Consider the following 22,849-nt stretch of genomic DNA (forward strand, 5'->3'; position numbering starts at 1 on the left):
CTGAATTCAGCTTTGACAAACAAATATGATCGACTGTTTCTAGTAGAATTCCAAAGTTGTCATCTTGGACCCTCTCAGAGTACCCCCTCTGTATGCTTGCAGAGACCCCTACAGTAGGGAAACATGCAAAACGGTGCCCAAACCTTTGTATTTTAGCTTTATTTATGTCTTACACAGCATCCCAACTCTTTAGCTAACTTAATAACTTTAGCTAAAGTGAATAGTTAGTCTAATTCATTAGTGCAGCATTACTGGATCATCTCTGTTTGAAGTGATATAATATGATATACAACTATCACTGAAACAGCAAACTTTGTAAATAAGCAAACAACACTTCTCATTCTCTAAACGTTTGGCCACAGCTGTAGATTACACTATCAGTGCTTGTTCACTCTTAACAATAATTACATTTCTAAATTTACTTTGTGCATTTACAGGAAAACAATATCTAATATTTTATCTAAATGACTGCTTTGTCTTTGAAAAGGGTGAAGAGCCTGAGGCCGGTGACAGTCCAGTTCTACTCTAAGTACATCCTTACAGTGGCTCACAGGACAAGGCCACATTCCTGTCCTGTGAGAAGAGAAGAGAAGCTTCAGAGTCTTCATGCAGTTCAACCACACCTGTCATATTCCATATGACAGGGGTCTCAAACTCCAGTCCTCAAGGGCCAGTGTCATGCAACTTTTCCATGCCCTCGAGGACTGGAGTTTGAGACCCCTGCCGTATGGTGTTTATGCTGTTTTCTACCCACAGTTACAGCATGTCTGACTGCCTGTTCAGCATATGCAAAAGTATATGAGTTTAAGCATGTGATGACTAAGGCCTTCCATTATGGTGTTTGTCATCACATGTCACAGACATCTGGATGATCATTTGGAATAAACAAAAAACTAAAAACTTGTTACTTCATCTTATCTTTATTATTGTTCTTATTTTACACTTTTCATTGTTAGGCATTAGGTTTATTTGTAGTAGTCCTTTCCAACTTCTTTCCCTCTTCCATGTTACTGTGGCAGCTTGTCAGCATCTATTTGGGGTTGGGAGTGGAACAGAAAGTAAGGAAATCCAAAGTGCCATTAAAACCAGGAGAGGTTCTTATATTTCAGAAGAAGGGATTAATTCAAAAGACCTCAATGCCATATTTTATTTAGGAACCCTAGAGAGCACTTTGCAAAATAACACATTCTTATAATTTCACCCTCAGATGAGCCAAGCTACGACTGTCAGGGAAGGTGATGTAGGTACAGAGCATATGAGAGTGGTTAAGTTTGTCTCTTGTCTAGATGAAGGCACAAGAGGGATGGATGGCAAGGCGTAGAGATTCAGTATCTTCAGTCTTCAGTGGACACTCCATTTCTGGCACAAAACACCTGTAAAAGATGGTCGATTTAAGAGGTGACCCGACAACTTCAGCTTGTCAAACATATTAATGGAGCAGTATGTTTTAAAAAAAAAAATCTAATTAAGTAGAATTATTATGGTAGTTAAACACAGTGATAGTTGTATATCATATTATATCACTTCAAACAGGTGATCCAGTAGCTGCACTAATGAATTAGACTAACTATTCACTTTAGCTAAAGTTATTAAGTTAGCTAAAGTTATTAAGTTAGCTAAAGAGTTGGGATGCTGTGTAAGACATAAATAAAGCTAAAATACAAAAGGTTTGGACACCGTTTTGCATGTTTCCCTACTGTAGGGGTCTCTGCAAGCATACAGAGGGGGTACTCTGAGAGGGGACAAGATGACAACTTTGGAATTCTACTAGAAACAGTCGATCATATTTGTTTGTCAAAGCTGAATTCAGGGCAAACTACGCTAAATTAGCGTTTTTAGCTAGCAGCTACAATAAGCATAAAAGTTACCTTACGGCTATCATTTGTTAACATGACGCTTGTTCTTATACATGTAATACATTTATTACCAACCTGAGAGTTTATCCGCTGGTCATTCGACATGACGAATGACTTCTGAATGTCATGGTCCTGGGTCGTGTGACCCAGTGTGTTATGCTTAACCTATTTTGATGTTTATTGTTTGCTTAGGTTCTTTAAGGTAGTCCAGCCCTTTTTGTAATTATGTTACCCTTGCATTACGTCTCCCTTGCCCTTCGTGTGTTTATGTCTGTGTGTCTTGTACTGTCAAGTTCATGCTGTCAGTTATGTCACCTCCCCCTGTACTACGTCTCCCCGGTTCATGTCTCATGTTTCCTGTTTTACTTTGAAGGCCTGCATTCACTGTCTGTGTATTCAGCTCACTCCTCCTGTCCTGTCGTTAAGTTCATGTGTGTCAGCTGCGTTCCCATGTGTGGCCACTTCCCCTGATCATCCCTCATGTGTATTTAGTCTCTGTGTTTCTTACAGTCTGTGTCGCGTCGTCTGTGTTCCCACCCTCCGTGTTTCCATGCCTGGTCTGTTGTCTTCCAAGCCATAGCCTCACCATAGTTTGTTTCCAGTTTAGGTTTTTGTTTAGCCACGCCATCCCTGCTGTATTTGCACACACCTTGTTTTCAGCCATATTAAAGGCTCGCCTTCTGTTAAAGCTCACTCCCGTCTGTTCACTTGTGTACGCACCTGGGTCCATTACACGCATTCTCCACTCGGTCCGTCACAGCGGACCGTGACACTGAAGTCTTAATTCAGCTAAAGACGCTGTAGATTCCCGTCGGTAACACTTTCGGTCCGCTAGTAAAACGTAGTTCTATTAATCTGCAGTCAAGTCTGTCCCGTATTCAGTAAGTGAAAATAAAATAAACAATAAAAGGTGAATCAAATGGACCATTACGGCAAGGCTGGGATGGTCAGTTTGGTAAAGTAAATCCGTTGGGCATCTTTCTTTGCCTTTAGACAACAATTCTGATGGCAAAAGAGCCAAACGGGACAGGCCAAAAAAAAAAAAAAAAAAAAAAGTTCTATTAATCTGCGCTTGAACCGGAACCGGATGTAAGTTCCAAAAAACTGAATTGTAGAACTGAAACTGAATGGTGAGAAGTGAAACTGAAATTATTCAAGAGCTGAATTTTTAAAGGATAAAATGCAGTTTCAAAGCAAATCAATTCATTTTCAAAATATAAAATTCCATTTCAATTTAGTGATGATCATTTTCAAACCATAAATTCAATTTCAAATTAGACTAATTCAAATTCGGTTTTCAAAAGCATTTATTCAAGTTACAATTCAGATTCAGTCTGAGCAATTCAAATTCAAATTTAACTTATTCAAATTCAGTTTCTGATGGCACAGATTTCTGCCCATACCAATGTTTCTTCTTCCCCTGAAACACTTGTAATAATAACTATCATCACATTATCATTATACGAATTATCATCTGGCTTTTTTGTCTCTTAAAGTTCCTTGCAGGCTTTAGTGCCTTTCAGATTTCCATTTGTTCTTTTTACTTTTTTCCCACACAATGCTTTCATCAAAATTTTTTCAGTTATAACAAAAAAATAAATAAAAATCATAATAAAAGAGCACACTACACATTTCAAAGTCAAGTACTGAGTAGTCAAAGAGCCAGATACAAATACTGTACTTGTTTATACTGACAAAAAAAACAAAAAAGTTATAAGAAATTCATTAATGATGCTATTGTGTCTCTGTTTCTGTGTAAATCAGTGCTCCTCTGAGCCTGGCTGCTGTGGTCAGCTTGAAATCCAGTAATTTTTTCACTGGTGCATAAAAGTGTAAAGCCTTAATACCTAGTGCAGGGGTGTCTAACTCCAGTCCTCAAGGGCCGGTGTCCTGCAGGTTTTAGATCACACCACGGGTCAACACACCTGAATCAAATGATTAGTTCATTAACAGGCTTCTGGAGAACTTCAAGACATATTGAGGACGTAATTTAGCCACTCAAATCAGCTGTTTTGGATCAAAGACACATCTAAAACCTGCAGGAGACTGGCCCTTGAGGCCTGGAGCCGAACACCCCTGACGCTAGTGTGTCATATTTGATACGTGTGTTTTTGTCAGTTTTTCAGACTTCAGCATCATCAGTGGGATCCCCTCCCCTCCAAAAAACAAACAAACAAATTTAAGTAAATTGCACAATACAGTTTGCAAGTACCTTGATCTAGTGGGCTAAATATGCACATTCAGCCCGTCCTCTCCCACAGCAAGGCACATATCTACCTGCTTCTTTACACATAATATTATGCAAAATGAATTACAGAGAAAGAAGAGAGAGAATAAAAATATGTTTAGTATCTTTCATCTCATTTCATTAGTTTTATTGTTGCTGTTCACACTTATCAACTTTGATTCAATCAAAAAATCAGATCAGCTAAATTTACCATGCAATACACACAGCAGTAGTCAAAGTTCACATCTATTCCATAGATGAAAGTAAAAAGCAGAAGTGAAAAGTGTTTAATAGTTGCACACCAAACACAGAGACAAGATATTGAAAGCAGATTTACTGACTTGGTCATTGGTTCAGAAGCAGTCTCTAAGACTCATAATTTGAAGTCAGTAGGTGGCCGCAGCTTGTTTTCTTGGCACACTTTAGGTATTTGATAACTAATGAGTCGGCCTGAGAGCGCTTCCTGATCCTGTGCATCCCTTTATGTCCTCAGTTTTGAATCTTTGAATTCGACATTGGTGCAAAACTTCTCTCTGTGTGCCTGTCCACAGCTTGGTATATCTTTTAATCACTGCTGATTTGGACAGAAAATGGACAGGAAGTGTTTTCACTGTTTGACATGTTGAAACTACAGTACTACAAGATGATAAATTAATATTTTGCAATTCAATACAACACAAACAGCCTGTTTTCAGTAGCGACTAAATGAGGGAAAACAAAGAATATTTAAGTTTTGAGGGATAACTTGAAAAGATATAACTTTAATTCATACACAGTTATTCTTTGACAGTGCAGTTGGTAAACCCTTAAGCAGAGGGGAGGAGTCAGGAGGAGGGGGACATAAGAACAAGAGAAGTAAGAAGTTCCTGGTTTGCAAGTAAAAAAGAAAAGAAGCAACATTAACCCATCAGTGACTCAAGATGAAAGTCTATCACATTTTGATCTGCTTCATCCTCCTAAGTGAGTAAATTCTCATCTCTAATATTCAGTGTTACTTGTCTTTTCTTTTCTCATGAATTAATCCTTAAACTTTGTTAATTTTTAAACACTAACTGCTTCAGCAGTTCATGTATTCAGCCTTTCTTCATTTTATTTATTCGGCGTTGAAAATAGGTCAGCAGTGAACCACGACATACACCACTTCCAAGTACATTAAAAGTAAAAGATAACTTAATATAAATAAATATAAACCTGCCAGGAGTAAGTTCATATCATTTCTTTTAGCACAACTGCTATGTGCTACTTATGGTGTGTTCTTTCATCCCTGTTTCATCCCCAGAAATTATTTTTCAGATCGCTGGTGTTTTTCCTCCAGTATAAAAAGAAAAACTCAGAACAATTTCCACTGCTCAAAAAACTTTTAATTCGAGTATAGCATCAAGTTAATTAAAGCTCTGGCTTATTAATCTGGTTAGTTAAGTAGCAGTGGGGTATATTAATCAGTTTAAGCTGCTTTGACTTCTTCTATCTGCTGGTGCTACATACCATGCAGGGGTCTGTCCTTTCATGATGGTTCTTCTCCTTGTGCCTCTTCTCTACAGTATGAGGAGTAACGGAATACATGTACTGCCGTTACGTATTTAAAATACAAAATATGAGTAACTGTCTTCCGTTACAGTTACCATTTAGAAGGGTGGTATTCAGAATACAGTTACTTTGTTGTAATAAATGGATTACACGGCGGTCTTTTCCTGTTTCATATATTAGGCTATGCCCATTCTATTTTTGGTAATTCCACATCATTGGAAACCCAAACCAAACACGCATTAAGAGGCTCTAAGGCCTGTGTCTCAATCTGACAGCCCATGTCACCCCTACTTGCGGCCCGCATAATGACGTGAAGAAATATTTTAAAAAGTTATTCCAAAAATGATTTAATATGAAGCAATAGGCAGAGCGTTACAGGCATAGCCCTAAAGAATCTAGCTACGAGCTGGACACGGAACCAGACACGGAACTCGACGTATTAGCCAGAGGTCCCTTTATGGTTTTACGGCTTTACGGTTCGGAGCCTCAAACCTGTTTTATATAGTTTTCTATGCGAGATCGCTTCAAAAAAGTGGAGCCTTACCCAATGTCCACCCTACTGTTACTCATTTTATATTAAGATTTAAAAATTTTGTTGTCACGGCAGGGTGCGCCAGTGTGAAAATGAGACCCAAAAGTACCGTGACATTAGTTAGTATTGATATGGCGAATAACCTTAAGTAATAGTAATAAATCACCCTGCAATAATACATTTGTGTAATTGTAAAAAGCATGATAATATATGAACTAATCCAAAGTATTCAGAATACGTTACTCTCATTGAGTAACGTAACGGAATACGTTACAAAATACATTTTGGGGCATGTATTCTGTAATCTGTAGTGGAATACATTTTAAAAGTAACCTTCCCAACACTGCTGAGGTATTCATTAAGCACAAGGTTGGTTATGGCCATCTTCCTGATGTTCTCGTGGATATTTGTTGTCTTATCCTGAACAGCGGTTCTGACACTCACCAGTCCTTGGCCTCCTTCCTTCCGTCTTGGGGTGAAACTGTCATGATCCTGGGTCTTTTGACCCAGCGTTTTAAGTTTGAGTTTATTTTGTTCATTAGGTTATCTAAGTTCATTTGGTTATTAGACTCCTTGTGTTTTCTTCCCCTGTATTTAAGTTTCCCCTCAACCTTCGTGTTTCATGCTGCGTGTCTTATGTTATCAAGTTTGTATTATCATGTCTGTCTCATGTTTCCTGTTTTATTTTGAAGGAGTCGTGTGTTCTTTGTTCATTGTATTTAGTTTCACTTCCCTTGTCCTGTCATTAGGCTCATGTCAGTCAGCTGTTCCTCCATGTGTTCCCACTTCCCCTAATCACCTGCTGTGTATTTAAGTCCTCTGTTTTCAGTGTGTGATTGTCAGGTTGTCTGTTGTCCACGCCATGTTTCCTATGCCATGCCATGCTTCCAAGTTTCTTGTCTAGGTTTTTCTTATTGTTTGTTTAGATTCCCCAGTTTAGGTTTGTGTTAATTTTGCTTCAGTTTGCCTTGCCCTTTGTTTGTACCTTTTCTACCAGCCATATTAAACGGCTCGCCTTTTGTTAACATTTCAAGTTCTGTTCCCTGTTCCTTGGAGTCTGCGTTTTGGGTCCTTTTCTCAATTCATACAGTCTGCCCTTGCCAGACTGTGACAGAAACCCTCCATCCATGATCTAGAACCTTTCTTATCTTGATGTCAGTGGCTTCTATCTCCTCCTTTGGCCAGATTGTTATCCTAGCAGGGTATGTGGTCACGGGCAGGATATAGGTATTGATTGCCCGAATCTTGTTCTTTCTATTACAGCTGACTTCTCAGGACTTGCCTGACCCTCCGCAGGTATTTGGTGGTTGCAGCTTACCTGCGGCCTCTTTGTGGTTCCTATTTTCCTGTGGGGATTCCTAGATACATGTTGCCAATGTTACCATCTAGTAGTACAATCCCCTCAGTTCTGACTACCTTACAACTACACTTCTCCAATCCGAATTGCATTCCAATTTCGTTGCTGTGTATCCTGGTGGTGCTCTGTCTACCAGTAGCTGGTGCTTTGCTCCTCTGGTATTCTTCCCAATTCCTTTATGTGTCTTTTTGAGGAATGTGCCTGTTCATCTTAGCCGCTGTGATGCCTGACAGGAGCTTCCATCTGGTACTGAGGCAGGTTCTGGCGGACCCTTGGGGATCAAGACTGTCAGGCCTTCAGTTAGCCATTCTTGGTGTCTCTTATTAACTAGCAGCTGGTTCATTTGTACTGCGAGACGCTCATGGAGTGCAAGCAGATTCTTCAGCCAGTAATTGTGAATCATGTCGGGGCCTGGTGATGTCCAATTCTTCATTCTGGAGACACTTTCTTGGATGTCTGCCAATGTGATGGTTACTGGACCATGCTCGGGTCCAGTAATGGCAGTGCTCATGAGCTTTGCAGTTATGTGTTGTGCGCTTATCACATATGCACCTCCAGTATTGCTATGTCTCTAGCCTTGGTGGTGTTGTTCTTATATTCCCGTGCCACTACGACTACACCTTGGATGGTTCTGTGGAGAACAACTGGTTTATTCTCCTGCCTTCTGTTTTTCTGGTATACCTCTTTGCTCGGCAGTTTCACAGCGTGCTGTACTTGTTAGGCACCTTCTTCATTCTACCTTTCTGCAGTCTAGTCTCCTTCTCCATGGAGGGTACTGCTCCTTGTGGCTGATCACTCACTGATCACTGCTGCTTTGGTCAACTGGTTAGTCTTGGTAATTGTGGCAGCGCTGCATTCACATCATCTAGTAGATCCTCAGGGGGTACTTCACGTAGCCTTGGTAATAGGCTACGGAGGGTCCAGGTTTCAAGTTTTGCCATGATGCCATCTTTCAGGTCAGTTCCTCTCACAATGCGTCGTCTTCCATCGCACTTGGGGCTTGGTACCCAAACTCGGGTGGGGGTGATGATGATATCTCCTCCCTGACCTGTCATCCTGGTGCCGCTTGCCGTAGCATTGTGTTGTACCTCATCAATCTCTAGCCATGAGAGCAGTACCTTCTTCCAAATTTTAGAACACTGAGCTACTAGTTGTTTCATCATCAATCTGGATGCTGGGTATCGAAGATTCCATAGGTCCCTTGTCCTATTCATGTAACCCCTTCTGCTGGGGTTACTTGCGCAGTAGCATTCCAACAGCGCCCAATTTTCATCTCTTGCGCACTTATACCATCTTCTTCTAGTAGCCCACTTCTCATCAGTGTGTCCTGGTTACTCTGTCTCTCGCTCATTCTTGGTTAGCATGCGGGGGTCTAGCCTAGGGACGCTTACAGGATACAGTAACCCACGACTCCCATTCCAAAGGCATGTAGTCTTACCACTACACTATCCAGCTGCAACACAACAAAAATAAATAAATAAATAAATACCCAATTTCAAATGTTTAAACAAGTTCAAAAGCCTAATTTAACAAGTGTAGAAAAAGCTGAAGAAGATGTCATCACAAACAAACTCAAATCCTAATTTCTTCTTCACAACCTTTTAACATAATCATTATCAGTAGATGGTTTGTGTAGGGAAGGATCACAAAGTTTTGATTTTTGCAAATTCAAATAATTAAGTGAAAATATAGCAAGTTTAACAACTAATTTTAAAACTTTATCACAATAAAATAAAGTAAATATTCAATTAAAGTATAAATATTATATTTTAATGTGTATTTAACAGGACAGTAACTACTGATTGCTTATCTTTTTAACAGATCTTCAGGATGGAATCACTTGTCTTGCCAATCCAGAAACTCCCAACCATACAGAAATGGATGGACGAAACACCACAGGTGGATATTGGGCTGTAGCACAGAACTCAGGGCCCAATATACAAGCATTCCCTGAGTGCCCATTCCTTTCTTTATTGATATCTTTTATGGATCTTCTGCTTTTGGGGGAATGGGTAAAATTCACTTCCTCTTGTTTGTGTTCATTATTATTATTATTATTATTATTATTATTATTATGATATTTGGCTGAATTTTAGCAATTTTCTGATACTTTACTTTTACAGATTTCTACTTGAGATTTTATAAAATGATCTGCGGTCAGTTCAACACCTTGGAAAATTTAAATTGTTCATCTTACGATTTTTAATTAATTAATTTATTTTTTGCCAGAAAACCTTGGAATCTATGTTGTTAAATCTGTCCCAGGCTTCACACACTCTTGTACTCCAAATTGCCACCAATGCACCATCATAATGTGAAAGTGCGTGATAGTCAGAAATGTGCTTAAAGCAAAGAATAAAAGTGAGATGTATAAACTCAAACAGGTGTGGATCCTATGGTCCAGTATTTTGCAAAATGTGCAGTCCTTGGAAAGGCAATTGCTGCAATTGCTATTTTGGTGATATTCGGTGCGTAATTTGATAATTCATACAACCAATATCATGCTTGCAAGAGGCAAAGCATGACATAAACGCTATGGACCAGAGTGTCTATTACTGGTCAAAATAAAATAAACTGTTTATAAAAAATATGGTTCAAGCATCATTGCTGAAATACTATTATTTATTTGTATTTCTTTTTTAATGTCAAACAGAAGTGAACTCAACAGATCTGGGCTTTGGTTTATCCACAACTACTTCAAGAACACAGACCTCTCCATCTGTTCCGGTTAATGTCACTGGTTCAACAGCAGTGGACAACAGCACAGGAGTTGAGGGGGAGGTCCGCCTGGTAAATAGGGGTTACGGCTCCTGCTCTGGCAGGGTCGAGATCTTCCACAGTGGGCAGTGGGGGACAGTGTGTGATGATTCCTGGGGCCTGGAGGATGCTCGGGTGGTATGTAGGCAGCTGGGCTGTGGTAGGGTCCTGTCCATACCAACTAATGCACAAATTGGACAAGGCACAGGAACCATCTGGATGGATGAGGTGTCATGCACAGGGAGGGAATCCAAGCTTTCTGAGTGTCGCCACTCAGGGTTTGGATCTCACAACTGCCGCCACAGTGAAGATACTGGTGTCATCTGTCAAGGTAAATTTGAGAAGGTGGCAAGCCTGAGGTTCCACCTGTTTGACTGTATGTCCCTGATATAATTTCAACTGGTCACTGGTTTTCAGTGACCAACTATTATACAATTATTTTTACTTTACACTACAATATTTTACCTACAGGCTCTTTGACATTGAATACTACCATTTTGTTAAACATTCAAGTGGAAGGAAAGTATAGTTTAAACTGGGTAGTTTGCAGTGTTGTTTTACAGTATACAGTGCCTTATCACAAAAATTATTATTGAGTCCCGGATTTTATATTTTGTATGTATTTCTTTTTAACACAGAAATTCAAGAAAATGTTCGCTTGGTTAATGGAGGAAACGGCTCCTGCTCTGGCAGGGTGGAGATCTTCGACAGTGGGCAATGGGGGACAGTGTGTGATGATTCTTGGGGCCTGGAGGATGCTCAGGTGGTATGTAGGCAGCTGGGTTGTGGTAGGGTCCTCTCTGCACCAACTAATACACAATTTGGACAAGGCACAGGGCCTATCTGGATGGATGAGGTTGGATGCACAGGAGGGGAAATCAACCTATTCGAGTGTCATCACTCAGGGTTAGGATCTCATGACTGCAGCCACAAAGAAGACGCCGGTGTCATCTGTCAAGGTAAATTTGAGAAGGTGGCATCACGGAGGTTACAGTTTTTTTACTCTGTGTCTATGCTGTAAAGTTTATTATACAATAATAGAAATATTATGTTTTATTTACTTCAAACTGTGCTACCCACAGGTTTTGTTATATTAAATATTTTGTCATTAAACATCAATATTTGTCAATCGTTCGAGCGCCACCTAGATGTAAGAGAACATATCATGTTATATACTTTAGCATACTCCTCAGAAGCTGACTACATCCATCTCAAATGTTGTCAGAAAAATGATCTTAAGCTTTTTTCTGAATGCAAAAATTATGGGTGTTCATATAATGATGTCCTCTAGTGGCAGACAATTCACCACAAAACATGAAGTTATTGTTAAGAGAGAAGGAAAACCTGAATATTCATAAAACTTGGTTGAAGCGTCCATGATTCTGTTGGTTCTCCTGAAATATTTCATTGAAACAACCCAATCACTGCATTTTAGTTATAGTCATGAAATTCAGAGGCCTCGTTGATTATTGAAAAAGAAAAAAAAAATTTTTTTGTACAATAACGTAGACCCAAGAGGATGTACGCCATTATTAATTTAAGTTGATATTATACTGGTGGTTCCATCACTGCCTCTTTCATTAACAAATTCCCGCTGAATATTTAAAAAGATTAAGATAATCTTTAAATCGTTTCATCTACAGACTTTTTATTTGAGTTATTGTTGTGGGGGTTTCTCTGTGAAAGTACAACAAACACAAATCCTTGTGTTTTACCATAGCACATAAAACTGTTGAAACTCAAATGTGTAATCTTAATGTTTTCTTCAAATTGATTCATTTTAAATTTTAATACACACTAACAAATTAATTTTTAAAAATATTGTCCTTAAACTGTTTTTAACAACATTCCTTCAGCACAGCTGCACTATTATTACTTATTTGTATTTTTTAATTGCAAACAGACCCTGGATTTCCTTATTCCACACCTGCGTCAAGAACACAGACCTCTCCAGCTTTTCGGGTTAATGTCACTGGTTCAACAGCAGTGGACAACAGCACAGGAGTTGAGGGGGAGGTCCGCCTGGTAAATAGCATTCATGGCTCCTGCTCTGGCAGGGTGGAGATCTTCCACAGAGGCCAGTGGGGGACAGTGTGTGATGATTCTTGGGGCCAGGAGGATGCTCAGGTGGTATGTAGGCAGCTGGGCTGTGGTAGGGTCATCTCTGCATCAACTAATGCACGATTTGGTGCAGGCACAGGGCGCATATGGATGGATGATGTGCATTGCACAGGCAGGGAATCCAACCTATTTGAGTGTCGACACTCAGGGTTAGGATCTCACAACTGTGGCCACAATGAAGACGCCGGTGTCATCTGTGAAGGTAAATTTGAGAAGTAGGATTCACTTAGGTGTCCACCTGTTGGACCTTTGGTCCCCCATAAAATTTTAACTGAGAGGTTTTAAGCCACAAACAATTACTGTAAAAAAAATAGTGTTTTGTTGACACTAAATTTTGTTACCTACAGGCTCTTTGACATTAAATACTTCCATTCTATTAAACATTTAAAAATGAAGGAAAGTGTTAGTTAAACTGGGTGAATTGCAATGTTGATCTGCAGTTTACAGTGAATCATCCCAAAATAATTATTGAGTCCTTGCATTTCTTTATTTTTTGTATGTAATCCCTTTTATCACAGAAACTCAAGGGAATGTTCGCTTGGTTAATGGCAATTATGGCTCCTGCTCTGGCAGGGTGGAGATCCTCCACAGTGGCCAGTGGGGGACAGTGTGTGATGATTCTTGGGGCCAGGAGGATGCTCAGGTTGTATGTAGGCAGCTGGGCTGTGGTAGGGTCCTCTCTGCACCAACTAAAGCACGATTTGGGCAAGGCACAGGGCCCATCTGGATGGATGAGGTTGGATGCACAGGCCGGGAATCCAACCTGTTTGAGTGTCGACACTCAGGGTTAGGATCTCACGACTGCAGCCACAGTGAAGATGCCGGTGTCATCTGTCAAGGTAAATTTGAGAAGTAGGATTCACTTAGGTGTCCACCTGTTGGACCTTTTGTCCCCGATAAAATTTTAACTGAGAGGTTTTAAGCCAAAAACAATTACTGTAAAAAAAAAAAGTGTTTTGTTGACACTAAATTTTGTTAATGTCACTGGTTCAACAGCAGTGGACAACAGCACAGCAGTTGAGGGGGAGGTCCGCCTGGTAAATGGCATTTATGGCTCCTGCTCTGGCAGGGTGGAGATCTTCCACAGAGGCCAGTGGGGGACAGTGTGTGATGATTCTTGGGGCCAGGAGGATGCTCAGGTGGTATGTAGGCAGCTGGGCTGTGGTAGGGTCCTCTCAGCACCAACTAAAGCACGATTTGGACAAGGCACAGGGCCCATCTGGATGGATGATGTGCATTGCACAGGCAGGGAATCCAACCTGTTTGAGTGTCGACAGTCAGGGTTAGGATCTCATGACTGCAGCCACAGTGAAGACGCCGGTGTCATCTGTCAAGGTAAATTTGAGAAGGTGGCATCACTGAGGTTACATTTTTTTACTCTGTGTCTATGCTGCCAGGTTTATTATACAATAATAGAAATATTATGTTTTATTTACTTCAAACTGTGCTACCCACAGGTTTTGTTATATTAAATATTTTGTCATTAAACATCAATATTTGTCAATCGTTAGAGCGCCACCTAGATGTAAGAGAACATATCATGTTATATACTTTAGCATACTCCTCAGAAGCTGACTACATCCATCTCAAATGTGGTCAGAAAAATGATCTTAAGCTTTTTTCTGAATGCAAAAATTATGGGTGTTCATATAATGATGTCCTCTAGTGGCAGACAATTCACCACAAAACATGAAGTTATTGTTAAGAGAGAAGGAAAACTTGAATATTCATAAAACTTGGTTGAAGCGTCCATGATTCTGTTGGTTCTCCTGAAATATTTCATTGAAACAACCCAATCACTGCATTTTAGTTATAGTCATGAAATTCAGAGGCCTCGTTGATTATTGAAAAAGAAAAAAAAAATTGTACAATAACGTAGACCCAAGAGGATGTACGCCATTATTAATTTAAGTTGATATTATACTGGTGGTTCCATTACTGCCTCTTTCATTAACAAATTCCCGCTGAATATTTAAAAAGATTAAGATAATCTTTAAATCGTTTCATCTACAGACTTTTTATTTGAGTTATTGTTGTGGGGGTTTCTCTGTGAAAGTACAGCAAATGTCCTTGTGTTTTACCATAGCACATAAAACTGTTGAAACTCAAATGTGTAATCTTAATGTTTTCTTCAAATTGATTCATTTTAAATTTTAATACACACTAACAAATTAATTTTAAAAAATATTGTCCTTAAACTGTTTTTAACAACATTCCTTCAGCACAGCTGCACTATTATTACTTATTTGTATTTTTTAATTGCAAACAGACCCTGGATTTCCTTATTCCACACCTGCGTCAAGAACACAGACCTCTCCAGCTTTTCGGGTTAATGTCACTGGTTCAACAGCAGTGGACAACAGCACAGGAGTTGAGGGGGAGGTCCGCCTGGTAAATGGCATTCATGGCTCCTGCTCTGGCAGGGTGGAGATCCTCCACAGAGGCCAGTGGGGGACAGTGTGTGATGATTCTTGGGGCCTGGAGGATGCTCAGGTGGTATGTAGGCAGCTGGGCTGTGGTAGGGTCCTCTCTGCATCAACTAATGCACGATTTGGTGCAGGCACAGGGCGCATATGGATGGATGATGTGCATTGCACAGGCTGGGAATCCAACCTGTTTGAGTGTCGACACTCAGGGTTAGGATCTCACAACTGTGGCCACAATGAAGACGCCGGTGTCATCTGTGAAGGTAAATTTGAGAAGTAGGATTCACTTAGGTGTCCACCTGTTGGACCTTTTGTCCCCGATAAAATTTTAACTGAGAGGTTTTAAGCCACAAACAATTACTGTAAAAAAAATAGTGTTTTGTTGACACTAAATTTTGTTACCTACAGGCTCTTTGACATTAAATACTTCCATTCTGTTAAACATTTAAAAATGAAGGAAAGTGTTAGTTAAACTGGGTGAATTGCAATGTTGATCTGCAGTTTACAGTGAATCATCCCAAAATAATTATTGAGTCCTTGCATTTCTTTATTTTTTGTAAGTATTTCTTTTTAACACAGAAATTCAGGTAAATGTTCGCTTGGTTAATGGAGGACATGGCTCCTGCTCTGGCAGGGTGGAGATCTTCCACAGTGGCCAGTGGGGGACAGTGTGTGATGATTCTTGGGGCCAGGAGGATGCTCAGGTGGTATGTAGGCAGCTGGGCTGTGGTAGGGTCCTCTCTGCACCAACTAAAGCACGATTTGGTGCAGGCACAGGGCCCATCTGGATGGATGAGGTTGGATGCACAGGCAGGGAATCCAACCTGTTTGAGTGTCGACACTCAGGGTTAGGATCTCATGACTGCAGCCACAGTGAAGACGCTGGTGTCATCTGTCAAGGTAAATTTGAGAAGGTGGCATCACTGAGGTTACATTTTTTTACTCTGTGTCTATGCTGTAAAGTTTATTATACAATAATAGAAATACTATGTTTTGTTTACTTCAAACTGTGCTACCCACAGGTTTTGTTATATTAAATATTTTGTCATTAAACATCAATATTTGTCAATCATTAGAGCGCCACCTAGATGTAAGAGAACATATCATGTTATATACTTTAGCATACTCCTCCTCAGAAGCTGACTACATCCATCTCAAATGTGGTCAGAAAAATTACCTTGATTTCCTCTGAATGCAAAAAATAAGGGTTTTCATATAATCATGTCCTCTGGTGACAGACAATTCACCATGAAACATGAAGCTATTTTTAAGGGAGAAGGAAAACTTGAATATTCATAAAACTTGTTTGTAAACTTGCATGATTCTGTTGGTTCTCCTGAAATATTTCATTGAAACAACCCAATCACTGCATTTTAGTTAAAGTCATGAAATTTAGATGCATCATTTATTATTGAAAAACAAAAAAAAATACTTCTTTGGCAATAACCTCGGCCCAGCAGGACGTCCACCTATTAATTTAAGTTGATATTATACTGATGTTTCCATTATTGTCTCTTCAATTAACAAATTCCTGCAGAACGTTTAAAAAGATCAAGATAATCTTTCATTCGTTTCATCTACAGACTTTATATTTGCGTTTTTACTGGGAGGGTTTCTCTGTGAAAGTACAGCTAATGTCTTTACTTTGCAATACCACATAAAACTGTTAAAACCCAAAAGTGTAATGTCAAATTTGTCTCTGAATTGATACATTTTAAATATGAGTACACGCTAACAAATTAATTAAAAACCAATCTAGTTTTCAAACTGTTTTTAACGAAATTGGTTCAGCACAGCTGCACTGTTATTATTATTTATGTGTATTTCTTTTTTAATTGCAAACAGACCCTGGATTTCCTTATTCCACACCTGCGTCAAGAACACAGACCTCTCCAGCTTTTCGGGTTAATGTCACTGGTTCAACAGCAGTGGACAACAGCACAGGAGTTGAGGGGGAGGTCCGCCTGGTAAATAGGATTTATGGCTCCTGCTCTGGCAGGGTGGAGATCTTCCACAGTGGGCAGTGGGGGACAGTGTGTGATGATTCTTGGGGCCTGGAGGATGCTCAGGTTGTATGTAGGCAGCTGGGCTGTGGTAGGGTCATCTCAGCACCAACTAAAGCACGATTTGGACAAGGCACAGGGCCCATCTGGATGGATGAGGTGTCATGCACAGGGAGGGAATCCAACCTATTCGAGTGTCGCCAGTTAAGGTTTGGATCTCACAACTGCGGCCACAATGAAGACGCCGGTGTCATCTGTGAAGGTAAATTTGAGAAGGCAGATGGACTCAAGTTTGTACGTGTTTGACTGTTTGTCCCTGATAAAATTTTAACTGAGAGGTTTTCAGTGACCAACTATTACACATTTATATTCACTTTATACTAAAATATTTTACCTACAGGCTCTTTGACATTGAATGCTTCAATTTTGTTAAACATTTAAAGTTGAAGGAAAGTGGAGTTTAAACTGGGTAATTTGCAATGTAATCTGCAGTTCATAGGGGCTCATTCTAAAATTATCATTGTATTCTTGCATTTCTTTATTTTTTGTATGTAATCCCTTTTATCACAGAAACTCAAAGGAATGTTCGCTTGGTTAATGGCAATTATGGCTCCTGCTCTGGCAGGGTGGAGATCCTCCACAGAGGCCAGTGGGGGACAGTGTGTGATGATTCTTGGGGCCTGGAGGATGCTCAGGTGGTATGTAGGCAGCTGGGCTGTGGTAGGGTCCTCTCTGCACCAACTAATGCGCAATTTGGGCAAGGCACAGGGCCCATCTGGATGGATGAGGTTGGATGCACAGGCCGGGAATCCAACCTGTTTGAGTGTCGACACTCAGGGTTAGGATCTCACAACTGTGGCCACAATGAAGACGCTGGTGTCATCTGTCAAGGTAAATTTGAGAAGGTGGCATCACTGAGGTTACATTTTTTTACTCTGTGTCTATGCTGTAAAGTTTATTATACAATAATAGAAATACTATGTTTTGTTTACTTCAAACTGTGCTACCCACAGGTTTTGTTATATTAAATATTTTGTCATTAAACATCAATATTTGTAAATTGTTAGAGCGCCACCTAGATGTAAGAGAACATATCATGTTATATACTTTAGCATACTCCTCCTCAGAAGCTGACTACATCCATCTCAAATGTGGTCAGAAAAATTACCTTGATTTCATTTGAATGCAAAAAATAAGGGTTTTCATATAATCATGTCCTCTTGTGGCAGACAATTCACCATGAAACATGAAGCTATTTTTAAGGGAGAAGGAATATTCATAAAACTCTGTTGAAACTTCCATGATTCTGTTGGTTCTCCTGAAATATTTCATTGAAACAACCCAATCACTGCATTTTAGTTAAAGTCATGAAATGTAGATGCATCATTTATTATTGAAAAACAAAAAAAATACTTCTTTGGCAGGACGTCCACCTATTAATTTAAGTTGATATTATACTGATGTTTCCATTATTGTCTCTTCAATTAAGAAAATCCTGCAGAACATTTAATGAAATCAAGATAATCTTTCATTCGTTTCATCTACAGACTTTTTATTTGAGACTTTTTATTTGAGCAGTACAGCAAATGTCTTTACTTTGAAACACCACATAAAACTGTTAAAACTCAAATGTGTAATGTCAAATTTGTCTCTGAATTGATACATTTTAAGTATGAATACACGCTAACAAATTTTTAAAATGTTGTTCTCAAACTGTTTCACAGCTCTACAATTATTATTTACTTGTATTTCTTTTTTAATTGCAAACAGACCCTGGATTTCCTTATTCCACACCTGCTTCAAGAACACAGACCTCTCCAGCTTTTCCGGTTAATGTCACTGGTTCAACAGCAGTGGACAACAGCACAGGAGTTGAGGGGGAGGTCCGCCTGGTAAATAGGGGTTACGACTCCTGCTCTGGCAGGGTGGAGATCTTCCACAGTGGGCAGTGGGGGACAGTGTGTGATGATTCTTGGGGCCTGGAGGATGCTCAGGTGGTATGTAGGCAGCTGGGCTGTGGTAGGGTCCTCTCCATGCCAACTAATACACAATTTGGTGCTGGCACAGGGCCCATCTGGATGGATGAGGTGTCATGCACGGGAAGAGAAGCCAACTTGCCTGAGTGCCACCACTCAGGGTATGGATCTCACGACTGCAGCCACAAAGAAGATGCTGGTGTCATCTGTGAAGGTAAATTTGAGCAGCTGGAGAGTTTATTTTACCAATATGGAAATATTATGTTTGATCTACATTAACCTCCTAAGACCCGAACTCTTCCACGGCATGCATTTTTAATTTCTCTTTGATATTTAGGCATATCGGGGCCCGATGAATGCAAAAATAAAGAATTAGCAGATTTTTATTATTTTTTTTACCTTATTTTTGTTTTTAAGAAAAGTAAGAGCCATATCTGAGGATATTCGTTTGAAATGTTGATAGAATACTAGCAGTATAATGTCCTTGTTCGTGGATATGTAAATGGCCCTTGCAGAGCAAAATTTAGTATTTTGGTCTAAATAACCCAAAAAGTGATGTTCGCATATGTGGACGCCAGGTCCTAGGAGGTTAAAGGTTTATCTACAAGTTTTATTGCATTAAATGTTTTTTCTTTCACAGCTCTTTTGTTCCTGCTTCTTTTACTGTTGTTATTTATATAAATTAATCTTGAGATGAAATTTACATCTCAGCTGCGATTTACTCCTTTCAGGTTATTTTCAGCTCACTTTTCATTGAATCGTATCAGCTCCCCATCCCCAACATCAGTTTTAACGAGACTACTGAATTTAAGGTTATGGCTCTCTTCTCACTAAGCGAGTTTAGTCTGCAGAGTAGATTTCTTAAAAACAGTAATTAATTAAAATGCTACATTTTAATATGTAGTTGCTCTTTATAAGAAAACATCTCATATTCAAAATCTTTCTGCCATTTTCAAAATTTATATTGATGTTTTTTCTATGTAATTTTAACCAATAACTTTTATAAGTGACGTTATTTAATTGTCCCATTTTTTTCAGTCTCTCATACAGGTTTCTCTCGAATTTTGGTTATTGTATCTGTGGTAGTGGCAGTTCTTCTGTTACTTCTTGTTCTTTTGCTCATCTACAAAAAGACGGCAACGGGCTATCGTGGTGAGTTCTGATCCAGCCTTATATGCTTTTTTAAAGAATTATTAATCAAAAGGATTTTATGTGGCTCCACAGTGTAGTGGTTTACACCATTGTTCAGCAAGGGAAAGGTTACTACTTCAACTCCAGCCGGAGTCACAAATCATTCTTGGGATTGTGTTGGGAATGGCATCTAGTGTAAAAACTGACAAATTAAACATGTGCAGCTTCCTGTTGTTGTGGCCCCTTCTGAACAAGAGGTCAGACAAAAGTAGTATTTCTTTTTTTAATTAAGTATTCTCGTGGAATTGTTTGACTGCTAACCTGCCCCACTTCTTTTCCAACAGGATAAGATCCGACCTAACACCACAAAAATGAGCAAAGCTATAACATAACACGTCTTTGTCTCTTTTCTATAGGTTTCTCTAGGTATAGAAGAAACTCAACCCAAAGCCAAACTGAGGTGATTCATTTATATTTGTTTAATTTCACTGTCATTTGTAGGCTCTTTATGCTGCACTGTGAAGAAATTAACACATTTCACTGGTTCATAAAAGGTTCAGAATTCTGAATTTTGTTGTTTTTTGCTTGTTTGTTTTTTCCCCAGATTGCTCTTACTGAAAAATATTCTACAGTCCTCCACACGTAAAGTCTCGACCAACTAGAGCGTTGATCCAGCCAGCAGGAACCAGGACCAAACCTACTGGACTCTACTGTCACACACACTAAATAGCAAATTATCATACATTCCTTCCGATGAATAGAAATGTGTTTGGGGGTTTGATGTCTTATCTAGAACCATGGTCAATTGTTCTGTAAGAACTAACCATGTCACTTCCCTTGCCCTTACTAGGCCAGACCAGTAACACTGACACTGGCCAGTCAGGCACATAAAACATACATAAAAGCAAGGATGAGTTGACTCAGAATCCATTTGTTAGGCTTGTCATTGTTATCCTCTCCACAGCATTAATAATGGCCATCAACAGTGGCCTGCGCAGAAACGAACATGGATGGTTGGCTACAATAAGAGATACGAATAAACTTTATTATCCCACATGTGAAATTTAATTTGTACAAATAGTGCTGTGCATAGAAGTATTCACACAATAAAGCCAGCACCAAAATTCAATTAATAAATATGTTAATAATTCATTCATTCATCACTGATAGTTTCCCATAATTAAACTCCAGGAAACATTTAAGTACAGGATGATGTGGCTCCAGAGCTTTCAAAGTGCACTGAGTCCTTATGTGCAAAAGATGCTGGGATTGATGAGAGCTTTTAGCAGTTTGTTTTACAGTCCCTGAGGGTAAAAACTCAAGCTCTGAAAAAACTGGATAAGGGATGAATCATTAAAACTTTTAGGAGCCTGATAAACAACAATTTTGTAATATTTTGTTTGGTGAGACTAGTGCTCTTTGTTTCCTATCATTGTCATAGCACTTTTGACTTTACTGTAAGTAAGCCACACCAACTGCTATCCCATATCTAATCAAACTTTCAAGCATTGTATTATAAAAAAAATCCTTAGATCTCACTTCAAACATTTTGAGCCGTTGAAGAAAATTGAATCCGAGCTTATTTGTCAGTAAAAAAATAAATCTACATGTACTTCCCATATTCCCTTAGGGTGAAATGTTATTTCTTTAGTTTTATCAGTGTTCAAAATAAAACGATGATGATGACACCACTGCTGATGCACAGTCATTTGCGTGCAGAAGACTTAAAATAGTTTTATCATCAGAGAATTTGACAGCCAACTATTAGTGCAGTTATCACTATAGTGATTAGCATGCATGGTGAAAAGGAGAGGGGGAAGTCATAAAAATTGAATCATTTAACTTGTTGTCACCTGCTAGTCAAGAGGGATAAAAAACATTTGATAATTAAGGCACATTTAAGAGTTTTGGGCCTGCAGGTATGGACGAACAATCAAATGCAGAACTAAAATCAACAAATAGAATCTGATCATAGGCTTTTGGATCTTCTGAATGCTTCCTTTATTAAATGAATGATATTTATCATAGCATCCTTCACTGTTTACAAACTGATGCGGGTCTAGACTTGAAGATATCTTTGGTTTGATCATATTCAAAATAATTTTCTTAAAACACTTCATCACTACACATGTTAGTGGCAACATCCCTGAAGTCCTTGTTCTCAATAGGATGTGTTACAGACATGTTACCTCTGGTGTAAGAATGATTTTAGATATTCACCATAACTTGCAAACTGTGTGACGTTTGGGAAAAAAGGGCACCGTGCATCGGTTAATTCACCGAGCAGCGTTTCAATAAAGAAGCAGACATCAGTCACAAACATTTCTGAGAACCAACTGAAATGGCTTCAAATTAATTTTCACACTATCAGAATCACCAAGTAAGTCTCTACTTTTTATTGATGCAATCTCTAACTTTTTTAGTGACGTGGTTTAATATTTGGGAAATTAATAGCCTCTTTTTTCAGGATTATATTGTTCTTACAACAATTTATATAGTCTATTGTTGGATCTGTAGCCTCATCTAACACCATACTATAGAATAAACTCCAGTATGTGCATATGAAACAACCCATCAAAGTCCCTGCACTGTCCTGAGTCCATACAACACTGCAACACAGTTGTATTTTAGCACAGATTTATACAGCATACCTGCTCCTCAACATATGAACATAAGAAAGGCCAGTGGTAGACTCTCTCTCTACCACCCTTCATTCTTATTGTGAGTATAATTCATTTGCCAAAAAGAGATAAAATACACAGCTTACTGATTATACTTTATTCTTGAAAATGCTTCATGCTAGTCATACAATAATATAATTAAAGAAAATTAACCTGTCGTGGTGAAAGTAATGATAACTTAAAGACTATACTAAAAAGAGAAAGGTTCTTCACCCTCCATACACATGAAGCTTTCTTCAGTACAGCCTTATAAGC

At 39.1% G+C, this 22,849-nt stretch overlaps 1 protein-coding gene across 5 annotated transcripts; it reads left to right on the forward strand.

The window, feature by feature from the left end:
• The first annotated feature begins 4,965 nt into the window (after positions 1 to 4,965).
• LOC101466171 (scavenger receptor cysteine-rich domain-containing protein DMBT1) lies at positions 4,966 to 21,605 on the forward strand. 5 transcript variants are annotated; one of them, XR_013095038.1, is made up of 16 exons: positions 4,966 to 5,043; positions 9,321 to 9,398; positions 10,153 to 10,587; positions 10,895 to 11,215; positions 12,160 to 12,579; positions 12,896 to 13,216; positions 13,374 to 13,712; positions 14,647 to 15,066; positions 15,383 to 15,703; positions 16,649 to 17,068; positions 17,377 to 17,697; positions 18,577 to 18,698; positions 18,874 to 18,996; positions 19,821 to 19,934; positions 20,330 to 20,373; positions 20,518 to 21,605. XR_013095038.1 is itself a non-coding variant. In XM_076878724.1 (15 exons), the coding sequence occupies exons 1-15, from the start codon at positions 5,004 to 5,006 to the stop codon at positions 20,557 to 20,559; spliced, it is 4,056 nt and encodes a 1,351-aa protein (XP_076734839.1). In that variant the 5' UTR covers positions 4,966 to 5,003; the 3' UTR covers positions 20,560 to 21,605. The 5 variants fall into 5 exon arrangements, 4 of the variants coding, with proteins under 4 accessions (XP_076734839.1, XP_076734840.1, XP_076734841.1 ...); XM_076878724.1 differs by having other exon boundaries at positions 18,577 to 18,996; XM_076878725.1 differs by lacking the exon at positions 13,374 to 13,712 and having other exon boundaries at positions 18,577 to 18,996.
• Positions 21,606 to 22,849: the final 1,244 nt, after the last annotated feature.

This window comes from Maylandia zebra, linkage group LG20 (genome assembly GCF_041146795.1).
Source record: "Maylandia zebra isolate NMK-2024a linkage group LG20, Mzebra_GT3a, whole genome shotgun sequence".
Taxonomy (NCBI): Eukaryota; Metazoa; Chordata; class Actinopteri; order Cichliformes; family Cichlidae; genus Maylandia; species Maylandia zebra.